Source organism: Protopterus annectens, chromosome 5.part0 (assembly GCF_019279795.1).
Source record: "Protopterus annectens isolate FY-2018-M chromosome 5.part0, PAN1.0, whole genome shotgun sequence".
Classification (NCBI taxonomy): Eukaryota; Metazoa; Chordata; order Ceratodontiformes; family Protopteridae; genus Protopterus; species Protopterus annectens.
The window spans coordinates 136,076,641-136,090,519 of NC_056735.1; the positions used below are offsets into that span (position 1 = coordinate 136,076,641).

General features: G+C 38.0%; 1 protein-coding gene across 2 annotated transcripts in view; it reads right to left on the bottom strand.

Annotated features, from left to right (window-relative positions):
- Positions 1 to 13,879, bottom strand: part of TMEM131 (transmembrane protein 131) — a 3,850,119-nt gene that overhangs the window by 398,770 nt on the left and 3,437,470 nt on the right. For both annotated transcript variants that reach the window (XM_044072169.1, XM_044072168.1), the window contains exon 33: positions 12,043 to 12,179. In XM_044072169.1, the coding sequence (XP_043928104.1) occupies positions 12,043 to 12,179 (137 nt within the window). The remainder of the gene's footprint in view (positions 1 to 12,042; positions 12,180 to 13,879) is intronic.

The window sequence follows — 13,879 nt, forward strand, 5'->3', positions numbered from 1 at the left end:
ATAAAACAGCTCTTGTCCAAACTAAAACCCTACTGCCTAGCCGCTGACCAACTTCTCAATTAAATCCTAAAAGGAGCTGCCCCATCCATAGCCTATCCTATCTCTATCCTTATCAATCGTTTTATCTCTGAACAGCATGTACACCACCTCTGGAACATCTCCCACATCATTCCCCTCCACAAGGGTGGCCCCTCTAGAGATATCTCTAACTACTGCCCCACTGCCATCCTCCCACCCATAGTTAAATACTATAAAAATGTATTCATCAACAACTCCTAAATCACCTTACCACAAACAACCTACTATCCCACACCCACTACGGATTCAGACCTAAACATAGTACTAACACAGCCATAATATCCTTCACCGACACTATTCATCACCTCAGGAATAAGGGTCTACTAGTCTCAGCAATTTTTCTTGATAGGTCGAAAGCTTTTGACACTGTTTCCCACCAACTCCTACTTAAACTTGCCACTTTCAATCTCAGTTCTTCATCACTGGTGTGGTTTCACAGCTACTTATCAACCCAAAAACAGGCTACCAAATGGGAGAACAATCTCTCTCCTTTACTGCCAGTATCTACAGGTGTACCTCAAGGGTCCATTCTTGGTCCCCTCCTCTTTATCATATTTACCAATAGTCTAAATTCAGCAACCCAACTAGTTACAATCATACAATATGCAGATGACACATCTCTTATCTGTGCTGCTCCTTCCCACCAAGCTCTTCAAGAAAAAACTCAAAAATCAGTTCAAGAAATGGAAACTTACCTCTCTAACCACCAACTCATTCTTACCCCAATAAGACTAAGCCAATGATTTTCACTAACAAAACTTCAGGCCTACTCACCCCCTCTCACTATTCAATCTGTCAATGGAACCAAAACTGAGCCTACAAATCATCCCACACTCCTAGGTGCAACAGTAAATGACAGGCTGAAATCTGATATACACATATCTCTAACAATCAAAAAAGTCCATGCCAAACTCGGATCTCTCTACAGGGCAAGACTGTTCCTAAGACACCAAGCCAGTCTATCCACAGCTAGATCTCAACTTCTGTCTACCCTTCTCTACTGCTAAAACATTTTCACAAACTTGAGCAAGACCGACCTCAAAAACTTAGATTCCAATTTGCCAGCAACCATCCCCAAAATCTGAACATTGTTAGGTTCTTCGGCAACTTAACTGGCTCGAACTTCCCAACCTGTTAACATTAAACCAACTTACCTTTACCCACAAAATCATTCATAACCTCAGCTTCTGCCCTGTACTTTCCTCCCTGGTCCACCCACATATAATATATATATGTATATATATATATATATATATATATATATATATATATATATATATATATATAAATATAATTTTACTTTTTTTTTTTTTTTTTTTTTTTAAAAGTGCAAAGTGGGGACAGGGGGAGAGGGGAATGTCGTCCAACTTAAACGGACATAGGTTTTCACTTAGAAAGTTAGAATAAATTTAAGTAATGGGAAAAGGGATGGAAGATTAAACACCCTCCAACTAAAACAGGTGTACATTAGACGTCCTCTAAAATGGACGCTAACCAAAAAAAAAAAAAAAAAAAAAAAATCCTAAAAGGGTTAGATAATGGTAGACTAATCTAATACGTTTTAAAGGTAAAGGAAATTTAACTATAAAGGTAAATTAACAACAATAAAAGAGCAATAACAAAGAATGAACTTAGCCCACAGCTTGCTGTTGAACCTCTTCACATCACTTCAAACGAGATCTGAGGAAGTTGGGGAACTGCATTATAGGTAGGGAAGGATGCCCACAAGTGTTGCTGAAGACCTTGAACTTTTGGAAAGGCCAAGATGGATCTGAACCACCAGTGAGAATAAAGGCGAGATTGACAACACACATCTCATTTTACACTGTAACAAACGACGATTTAATAAAGATGTTTTTATGTCATGTCATTGTAATGACATACAAAATGAAACTGTATCCATATATAACGTGTAAATACATGCTGTTTATAGGTGATTACTGTCTACTCATTAGAACCATAAACGATCAGTTTTAGCTTCAGATTAAGCACTTAAAGCTATACACAGCTTGCAACATAGCCATGGATACTGTGAAATATCTCAAGCATTACTACATTTATGTTTTAATGGTATTGGTCAGTGTCATGCATAACAGGTTTTATAATTAATTAAAAGCTATTTATTTCTAATTGCTACTTTCTGCATCATCATAACTCTCATTTGAAGAGAATCAGAAGTTAAAATGGGCTACGTTTGTATATGCCTTAGGAGTGTGACTATGTTCTGGTAGGGTCCACGTTTAGCAATCGAACGGAATGCTCATGGAAAGGCCGTTCCTCACACATAGACCACAGAAGCTTCCTTCACATGAAAGGCCAAATGATAGTAAATAAATTCAACGAACAATCATAGTTGGCCAACACCAAGGGAACGGAACTAGTATGTACGTACCAGTAATGGAGGGATAAGGAAACTTGCCCTTTCCCCACTGTAGTGCGATCTCGGAGTTGGTATATATAATTAGTGGGAGGTTTGGGGGCAGCTGGAAGCAAAGATGACTTCTGGATCGCCTGTCTATTTTGATATGATAGTACACATCCTGAAGATCGATAGAGCACATCCAATCGTCCTTGTGTAAAAACTGTAAAATGGACTGGATTGTAACAGTTTGGAACTTTGCTTTCTTTATGTACTGCTTACGTTGCTTAGATCCAAAACAGGTCAGAGGTCCCCAGTTTTCTCTGACAGTAAAAGAAGCGTGAATAAGTTCCAAATCCTATCTGATCTGTAAGACTCTTGTCTAGCACCTTTGAATTTCTTGTGTCGCTACCCTCTTCTGACTGGGTGGAATGTCAAGAAATTTCTTCCTTTTGCAAGATGGGTGAAGGGAAAATGGCATGCAGTAACCCTTGGATATTATGCTTAGCACCAGTGTTATACTTGCCCAGGTCTCTGGGTGCAAAGAAAACCTACCCCCGACTGCCATTAGAGTTGGACAGTCAGGCAGCACTTCAGGAGCACCAAAAGGACCTATCTGAAAAGGCATCTCTAAAGCCCTGATTATGTAGACCTCTCTCTGCCTCTAATGTGATGCCTACCATTGTAATTTCCTCCTCTGCTCTGGATGAATTACCATCATGTGGATCTTGGAAAGGTCCCTGAGATTTCCGGAACCACATCTTATCACCTTCTGTTTCCTGCTAAAGGTTTGCTGAGGCACAGAAAAATTGATTCCCATGGCATACAGAGTCTTTCCATTTTGTTCACTGTAGGTTAAGTGTCTCTCTTACTAATGGCCCAAATGAGGAAGTGTCATCAAATGGGGTGTTAATAAAGGACATATTAAGCGGTTCCACAGAGTTGCAAAGCCACATCCAGACATGTCTCCTTATGTAAATACCTGAACCAGCTGCTTGTGAAGTGCCTTCAGCAGTGTGAGAGATCAACCTCATTGAGCACTGGATATGGACAACAGAGTAGCCAGTTGAGAGGATGTCCATTTGAAATCCTTATCAGATATGGACTCAAGAGTATCTGAAAACTTAATGGTGAAATCTCTCTGAAGCAGAGTAAAATGTGACCTCAGGGCAAAGGTTGCCGAGGCAAAAACTCGCTTCCCAAACCTGTCCAATGCCCTAGACGCCCTGTTACGTGGCTGGACAGCAGAGCTCCATTCCACTAGCTCTTTCTTGATGGCTGCCACTGCTATCATAGCATCAACTGGGATCCCTTTGTTCCAGTGCAGTCTGTCGGTTAGTGGGGCCAAAAACTTGTTGGGTGTTTTAGGAATGGGTTTGACAGTATCTGGTTCCTTCTAAGCCCAACAGGCAACCAAATGAATAAGTTTGTCTGTGGGGGGGTTAACCCAAGACGTAGATGGGCCAGAACAAAAAGCCTCTGAAAATACCTATTCTTCTGGTGAGGGGTTTTGGGAAGGCCAGCCACCTTTCTGTTTTAGGACCTCTAGAATACCTCCAAAGCATATATCATCTAGTGGTAATCTGGGGTATCCCTCTCCATCAAAATTAGTATTCTCCATGGTAGACACCATCAGGTAGTCAATATCTCCTTCTGCATGTCCTCTTCTGGTGTACCTACTCTGTGAGATGTTCAGGCAAGGTGTTGGAAGATAGGGGAAGTTGCTCTAATGGCATTGACTGCACACTTATTGGTTCCGGCTGTCCCTGTGGAATAGGCCAGAGCGACTCAAAGCTTGGAACCAATGGGAGAAAGGGAGTAGGATCTGAAACATGTGAGATCAGTTCACTGTGGAGAGAAAAAAACCCTTTCCACCAGCTTGAAAGCCGATGGACCTGGAGAGATCCTCGACCCGACTCCTCGGAGCCTCAACTCCCAATGAAGGTAGGTCTAGACTTCCCTTGGATCTACACATCAGGGGTGGAACGGAATCCAAACTGTCAAGGGCTGAGACTCAGAGGAAGGGGCACAGCCAACAAAATCGGAGCTGAGTCTATCACCTTGGACCAGACACTGAAGCTTTGGCTCAGAGACCCATTCTGATCTGACATTATTGGAGTAAAACTAGCCAAGGATATAGTCGGAATGGAGGAAGCAGTTTTCCTCAGATCCAACATTGGACCTCCGGGGATCTCAGATCCTGGGACTCTGAATCTACAGGGCAGACTGAAGAAGGAGAGAACATAGCTGTGGAAGTTGTAGGCATACTCACAGATATGACAGGGGATGGATCTGGCAAGACCCTCATCTGGATCTGAGCTCTGAGAAACTTTCACATCAATCTATCCACGTCCGCTTCTGACAAGCTCCTGGAGAACCTACAGTGCTTCTTGGGAGTTTGAAGCAATCTCAAATGCAGGGTAGGTGAAACTGGTTTAAAACTGAATTCAGGAGTAGTGCTCCTTCAAGAGGTACCCTGCTTAGGATCCAAGGGTCTAGGATCTCAGGGTGTCATTGTTGGACTGATTGTGATTACTGTGGTTGAGGTTGAAGCCTTAGAGTCCTCAGGATTGATAGGGTCATAGCAGATATTTTCTTCGTCTTTGCAGGAGGCTCTGAGGAAGACCTGAGGTACTTTGGAGGGGAATGCTTCTTATGCTCTAAAGAAGCAGACTTATTATGCTTGGAGGGGGTTTGAGCCCCTGAAGAAGAAGTAGAAGACCTCTGAGAAACAGGTTGTTACATTAATCAGCTAAAGCTCTAGGGTTAAAAGTGGAGCAGATCTTACATGCAGTGTCCAAATTGTCCAGCCCCAACACAGTACACACACTCCTTGTGGGTATCTGAATTTGGAATTTTATGCATACAAGAAGTGAACTTTTTAAAACCTATGGGATTGTCAAGACATATCTGAACAACATACCCCCACCATGTCCGAAAACAAAGTTTTATGCAAACAATTTTATATATAGTAAAAAAAAAGTAATTTTTTTTTACAAGAAATACCCTAAAATAATGGCAAAAAGAAAATACCAACAATGGTAATGAGATACTACACAAAAATTGATATCAGAAAGAAGAAAAACGAATGCCAGTGAGAGAAACTAAGAGAGAGGTTAGGAAACTGGAAATGTAAATTTATTTACATAAATGTGTGTGTGTGTGTGTGTGTGTGTGTGTATATATATATATATATATATATATATATATATATATATATATATATATATATATATACATACACATATACAGATATGTATAGACACACATTTATGTATATATGCACATACATATACACATAAATAGCTATATCTATATATCTATAAAAAGAAAGAAAATACCAACAAAAGTTTTGTAACTCATGAAACCTATACCAGCACTCGAGTGCTTGGAAACCTGCATCTGTTTGCAATGGTGGCCAATGATATCTGAGGATTTCAGGATGCAATGGGGCATTATGGGTTGAGAGATGGATCCAAATTCTGGAATAAGCAGCTGACTTGGATCAGAGGATCAGATCCAAACCCATACACCAAGGAAGAATGAAAAGGAGAACTTCAGATTACTAGACTTTTTTGGATTTTGTTAAACATGTAGGGGACTCTAAAGCATATGCCCTACTTTATGTCATTAATGTTTGGAAAAATACTCAGAAGACAGGAAGAGGAGGGAGAAAGTTAACTGTAAGTAAAACATTTTTTTAATACCACTATTTAAATAGTGCATGATTTTCTTTGCATGTTATAAAGTTTTTTTCCAGTTATTTTTAAGTGCAATGGGGAAGTAAATAGGTGCTCTTGTTTTTTTTTTCTTTTCTTTTTTTCCTTCTCCCCTATTCTTTCCTTCTATTGTTCAGTTTTAAGAAATGTAGGCAGTGCAATGTAAAAAAAAAAACTCTTGCATAGGGGAATGAATGGGTTAAGGCCATTACCTTAACCTAGTAACAGGTTTTAAGAAAAAGCAAGAACATGAAAAAGAATACTGAATATTATAAGGCTTTTTTCTGCAAACAGTTTTGTGTCTGGTTCTGATGTCCCTAGGTGACGATCTGATAAAGAAAAATGACTTGGAGAAAATGTTTTCTGAAAGCATTTAAGTGTTTTTCCAGCTGCGAGAGCTATAAACATAAAACAAACCAGACTGCACTTAATAGAACCACAGGATGTACCATACATCTTAGCATGGATAACCTTTCTTTTAGGTTATCTGAAGTCTATGTGCATGGCTGTCAGTTTGGAACATATGTTCCTATTAGGAGGGTAAAACTTCAACATAAGAAGACATACAAAGTTTTGTATGTTATTACATTAATAGGTTTTATGGATATTGGGGTGTGTTTGCATTTTTGTTTGAGGATTGTCTGTAAAACAAAAAGTTCTGTAAAATGTGACATTTAAAAAAGCTTTTATAGATAAAAGGTGGGAATAATAATTGTTTAAGAATATGATGCTTTCTGCAATGTCTTTAAACATTAACTGTCTCACAGATAAATACAAAAAAGAAAGACTAGTGAACTACAGTAAAATCTCACATGACCGGCACCCGTGAGGATTGGTAGATGCCAGCTAAGTGTAGTTTCCGGTTGCTTGACAGCCACTTTGCAATTTTTGATTGGCTCGTATAACAGCATACGAGCCAATCAAAAATCACAAAGCAGAGCCTCTTCTGTTCAATGTGGAACAGAAGTGGCTCCGCTTTGTGATTTTTGATCGGCATGTATGCCAGTATACAAGCCAATCAAACATCGCAAAGCAGAGCCACTTCTACTCAATACAAAACAGCCTGGCACAGCATATGAGCCAATCAAAACTGCCGGTTACTTGAGTCCTGGTTAACAGAGACTATACTGTATATTAAAAAATGTAGAGTGCAAATAGCTATGCTACAGGAGACACACTTGGAAGGAAGTGAACACATGAATTTGATAAAGAAAGGTTTTCAGGATGGTTATTCACTGGAACACCTGGGGCAAAGGAAGAGAGGACTACTTATATTAATTGCAAGAGGAGCTCCAACAGTGACAGAAGAGGATAAAAAAGACAATAATGGCAGATTTGTAGTACTAAGGGGCTACTGCAAGGGAGGAGGATTACACTGGCATGTATTTATATTCCACCGAAAACTACTATAATGGAACTTAAGAAGATTCTGGGAGAAATAATCAGCTTTCAGCAAGGAATATTATTTACAGGTGGGAGGTGGAATTTGATGAAGATGTGTCTGGGGGGCACAGAATGGAAAATATAACAAAGTTGGGCAGACTTTTTAAAGAAATTTATGAAAATATTTGGCATGGAAGATGTGAATTCAGTAATAGGAGTTTGGATTGAATTTATATATTATTCCTCAAGATAAAAAAACTGGGCCAAGCTAGACAGAATTTACATTTCACAGGAACATGTGCATTTAATTGAAGGTCTTGATAAACACCCCAATAACTATTTCAGATCAAGCACCAACAATAACTGAAATAAAAACACAGGGTAATGAAATAAAAATTGAGACACTGGCGCTTTCTCACCTATCTGTTGAGAGAGGAATTTAAGGACTAGATAGTGGAAACTATTCAGGAGCTGATAGAAATGTCTTCTGAAAATATAGCTAGGAGTGGAATAAAATTGAACTGGAGTTTAAAAATAGGGTGGAAATAAAGGAAAGGGAGATATAGTTAAGAAGTAACAAGAATTATTTAGAGGGGCTGACAAATATTATAGTATTGCAAAATAGGGGGAATCTCACAGAACAAGAGGAGGAGCAACTGCAGAATGCTAAAAAGAAACTAATGGTTACTTCGATAATATGCATGAGTTTAGAAAGATTGCTGTTAAGCAACTGTTTTTTTTTTTTTTATAATAACTCTACAGCACTAAAACGTTTAGCACAACGACTCAAACAACAGAGAGTAGAAAGTGCTGTCACCACACTTAGGGAGCCTACAACAAGGACGATAAAGGATCCTGTATAAGTATTAGAAATATTTCAGAAATTCTATGAAAGTCTGTATAAAGCAGAGAAATACTGAAATCAAGAAAAGGTACAAACTGAAATGTTTATGGAAGAATTAAATATGCCAAGGTTAAAAGCAGAGGATAGGAGGAGATGAGATAAAAATGGTGATATAAAACCAATCTACAGGAAGGACACCAGGAATAGATGGTTTTCCTGCGGAAGTTTTAAGCTAGGTGGGGAAAAATGATAAAGATCTGGAAGGTTTTGTTTAACAGTATTTTAAGAGGAGGAGAAGTACCAACATCCTGGAAGAAAGTGGTGGTAGCGGTAATACCTAAAAAGGGTAAAAATCCATCAGATCCAGCTTCATACAGGCACATTTCAACACTAAACCATGATTATAAAGTGTTCACTTCTATAATGGCTAAAATAATGACAAAAGTGATGCCAAGATTGATAGGTACAGCTCAATGTGGTCTTGTGATGGGGAGGCACACATCTGAAAACATTAACTGAAAACTGATGATCCAGAGGGAAGCAGAATGTAACAAAATACCATTGTTGGCGTGTCTCGATACAGAAAAAGCATTTGACAGAGTAAGCTGGGACTTTATGAGCAGAGCAATGGATGCATTTGCATTCCCTGATAAAATTATAAGGTTGATTAGGAGGATATATGAGGGATTGGAGGTGAAAATTAAAGTGGGTGGGGTCCTCTCTGACAATTTCTGCTTGAGCAGAGGAACCAAGAAAGTGTGTCTTTTATCCCATTTGTTATTTGCATTATATTTGGAACCACTGGCAAAGAAAATAAGGGACTTAGAAATTCAACAATATAATTGGCACAGCATTCAAGAAAAGCTGTCTCTATTTGCAGATATTACTTTACACCTGACAAAACCAGAAAGAAATATTACAGTGTTGTCAAACACATTGAGACAGTTTCAAATCTATTCAGGATACAAAATTAATGAAGCTAAAACAAAGGCAATAGCGGTAAATTATATACCTACACACAAATTGGTTCAGCAATATCGATATTGATGTGGACATGATAAAATGAAATATTTAAGAGTATAGATTAAAAATCATTCCAGTGTGGCAGCTAAGATTATGTGGGAAAAGACAACAAAAGATAATAAAAAATGACAAAATGGAAGCTCTGCTATATGGACAATGATAGTAATATACAAGTAGTTATAATGTTTTTAGTTCTTTTAGTCAGGCATATTTTTATCAACCAGAGGAGAAGTGGATTAGCAGTTAATAAAGAACTGAAGGATTTTATCTGGGAGGGGAAGATGGCAAGATTCAAGTGGGATAAGCTTATTCTTCCAACAGAACAAGGTGGACTGAGATTACCCAATTTGAGGGGGTATTTCAGAGCAACACAGATAAGGCTCCTATACATAGCGCAAACAGAAAACTATCATTCAAAATGGAAAGAGATGATGATGAAACAGGGGGGAAGCTCAAAGAAACAAGGAGAGGACTGGGATTTTGGATGTAGACCTTTAAGAAGAAGAATCATTCACAATATTATACTCAGAAAATAGCAGAAAGTATTCTAAGAACTAAGTCAACACAGGAATAGAGAAAGGAGATTCTGCAGATAGGAATGACTGCAAATAGGGTTACAGACAATAGGCAAGATGGTGCTGTTAATTACTAAAGAAAACTGGCAAAGGAACCAAGGTATTGGGAGCAAATAACTAGACAGGGAAAGGTAACAGACTGGGAATACGTCAATAAGTTATTTGGACTGTATGTTAGAGATTGCCATCCTTATCAAGGACTGATATCAGGGTGCATGCAAAGAAAAAGAAATGGGGGGGGGGTCCTAAACAAAAGACCAGCACTGGTAGAGTTTTTACCAGAATCTACAACAGAAGTTGTCATTAAGAAAGTCATAATTAGTACAGCACACAAAATAATGCATGACAACTATAAGAATAAGAGGAGGTTAGAAAGGATTGGGAAGAGAGATTAGGATAAGTAATTCACAAAGAAACAATGGGGGGGGTATATGTATGTTTCCCAGATATGCAACAAAGTGTAGAAGATTTACAATCTTTGCTTGGAAGTGTTTACACAGGTTCTTTTATAACCCAAGTAGACTCCCAAGAATCTTTCCTCAGATGGACAGCAAATGTTGGAGGTGTGATGGTGAAGAAAGAGGTAACTGGGGACATATTTTCTGGGAGTGTAATGAGTTGCATATTTTAAAGATTCCCTGCAGACTGCTCTGTCGGAGATACTGGATGAGCAAATTGGTGCAACTAAGGAAATTATTTTTTTGAGCTATGATACAAAATTGGAACTTAAAGAAGTAAGGCCTTGCTGAGTATAAATATGATGGGTGCCAAAAAAACAATTACTAGGAAATGGAAATGGAAGTCTAAACCAACTTTGCTATAAGTACCAAAGATAGTCGCAGATAAAAAAATGGAATTGGGATCTTTAGAAAAACGGTAGGAGCAAAATACATAGGGAAAAAAATGGGAACTGTGGAATCAATACAAGCAGTGGAGGAACAAGATTTAAAAGAAGGCAGGATTTGAATGAGCTATGTAATGGCTGACTGATAATGACTGACTATAGTATAAGTGATGTATAATGCTTGCAGCTACAGTTGTGTCAATGTGGTTTGTAATGTATAATATTTGCAACTGAAATTGTGTCGTTATGGTTTACTTTCATTTATATAAATGTAAAATTGTCTACAGTATGTCTTATGTGATAATTTAATAAAGATGTTTTTTGTTTAAAAAAAATCCAGCTGATCAAAGTACTGTCAATGGTAACATATATGTTAATGTTGCAAAGTCTTCAAGATTTTCTTACCACAAATATTTCACATGCACACCTTGATCTCAACTTATCTAATCCCACACATTTCTGGTTTGCTCATTCCCCTATGATGTACACCCAAGAAGCCACCCTCATATTTATTTATTTATGTACGTATGTACTTATTTAGCATTTGTTTACTGGGAAAGTCTGACTTGGAACAAGCCAATTTTAAGTGGAAGCCAAGGAAGAAATGCTCCATACTTATGTCTTTATAACATATGATAGCCCAGCTATCCCTACACAGCTGGAGAACTGTTCTCTGACAATTAATTTTGGAGTCATGGTCTTATTTACAATTTTGCAGTGCAGATATCCACCTTATGAACAAGACCACAATGTATATTCTTCTATAGCCATTTGCTCGTGATTACAAATGCTGCTTTGTTTTATACTTCATTGTTAAAATCATGGTATCCTGAAATTACTTCTCCATAATTATCAGAAGCGAAACATGGGGTGGCTGTGCAATGGAACAGTTGCCACAGAATGCATGGTTCATCTCTTGTTACTTTGTTGTCTTCACATTTACCCTATAGATATCCTTTACCGTGGCAGGAAAAATAAAACATTTCTAGCCAAAATACTTCCTGGTTAACCACAAATAAATACACAACACACAATTAGGACTTCTGATGAACAAGTAGAATAATGAAGGACAAAAATGTGGCAAAAGTACAAAGGCATCAAAAGGATAAAATATCCTGTTAAGTTGAGACATCCTGCTTCCTGCAAGGCATACATGTTAAGATTTAAACACCTGAGAGTCACACACACAAACACTGTATTTTATGTAACATTCTCACCTTGCCTTTACATCAGTCTGGCTTCCTTTTTTGTTACCAAAGGATTTCCTGTATTTTGGTTTAACCTGAAATACTATCTCATTTTCTTCTTTTAGTTTCTCAGGTGGTGGCTGTGCTTCTTTTTTCTTTTCTGGTTCCTGTCAGCAAAACAAATACAATTCATTAATCATATCTTCCCCGCATTTGCTGAATAGTACTTCAAATGACATATACAGCACCTCCTACAAATCAAACTAAAGAATGCAACAGTCATACAAAATATTTTCCAAGATACTAACATGCAGTAGCATTGCTTTCTAAAAAAAAAAAATGTCCAGCAACAAATAAATGTAAGCCTTCCCACACTTCTGGACAAAACAGTTCCTTATTTTTACCCAGTGTTGCTATCCCATAGAGTCAACACTGACATGTGGTCTCAGAATATGTGTTGACCTGAATCAGAATCTATACATACGGAAATATCTGCCACATCATTTGATCGCAATCTTGAAATCAAGGTCACTGATGCAATGCAAGAACAGACAGTAAACATCTCATCTGGGAACATGGTCTGGCCACATTTATTTAACTAATGCAAAGTATGTATGAAGTCCTCCTCTCCAAAGGTCCAGTATAAAAGCTGCTGCCATCTTTATTAGCACAACAGTTTTAAACTACAGAAGGAATAAGCAGGACTGTTGAGTTGATATGTTGAACTGCATGACTGGGTGGAAAACAGTAAACATTTCTAGAATGTGGAAGATCTAATCTAATAGGCAATAGAAAGATATGTGATGTGTGTGTGTGTCTACACACACACACACACACACACACACACACATATATATATATATATATATATATATATATATATATATATATATATAGCGAATGAGGGACCTGAGCCTGAGAAGGATGAACAGCAGCAGCATGCATGACAACTAAGTTTTAATTAGAATTCATCCAATTAAATATTACATCCAAGCAAACTTCACAAACAAAAAACACACAAGATTCCTAAGAAACATCAAATGTATAGCTGAATATCGTCAGCAGAGCAATGTTACTGAACACCTCTGCTTTTATTTTATTTGTTAAATGGAGTGGAATACAGATCCTGATGGACCACTTAAAAATTCAGTCATGAATTATGACGAGCTGGAAAGCTGCAATTAATTTTGAAATTACATACAAGTCATATAGTAATATCAGTCATAGTTTAAAAAAAAATAGCAGATTTGTACAAAGTGTGTATACAGGGGGGAAAAGTGTACAAGCAAAAAATGCAGTGGAAAATATATAATCAATATATTTGCAAAGTTAAACAGATTGCAGGATAATTAATGATTAGGAGGAAGTATGGTACTGAAAGTAAGATCATGAGTTAGAGGGAATAAGGTATGATGGTAAGGAAGAGAAAGGAAACTGGAGAATTAGAAAACAGGAACGGACAGAAAATTAGAGGGGAAGGAAGTAAATAGTTGGCTAGTAGGGCAATGAGGTAGGTGGTACATCTGAAAAATGAATCATGAGGTTGATCATATCTTCTTTAGGTGAGATGCAATTATCTGATAAATATTGTTTCTTGGCTGTGGGAGTTGAACTCAGGTGATTTTGCTGTTGAGAAAGAATACACAATGGGCCTCTGAACAGGTATATTCTGAGGAAGAGTCTGTATCACTCTACAAGGGGGGATCCACCTTGGATCCAGGAAACTACCGTCCCATCAGTCTGATGAGACCGATCTGCAAGGGCATGGAAAGCATTATCATGGAACTTATAAACAAAGACATTGGCAACCTTCAAACACTGGACCCCACCCAGTTTAGGTTTGTGAAGGGCCGATCTTTTCTCCTGA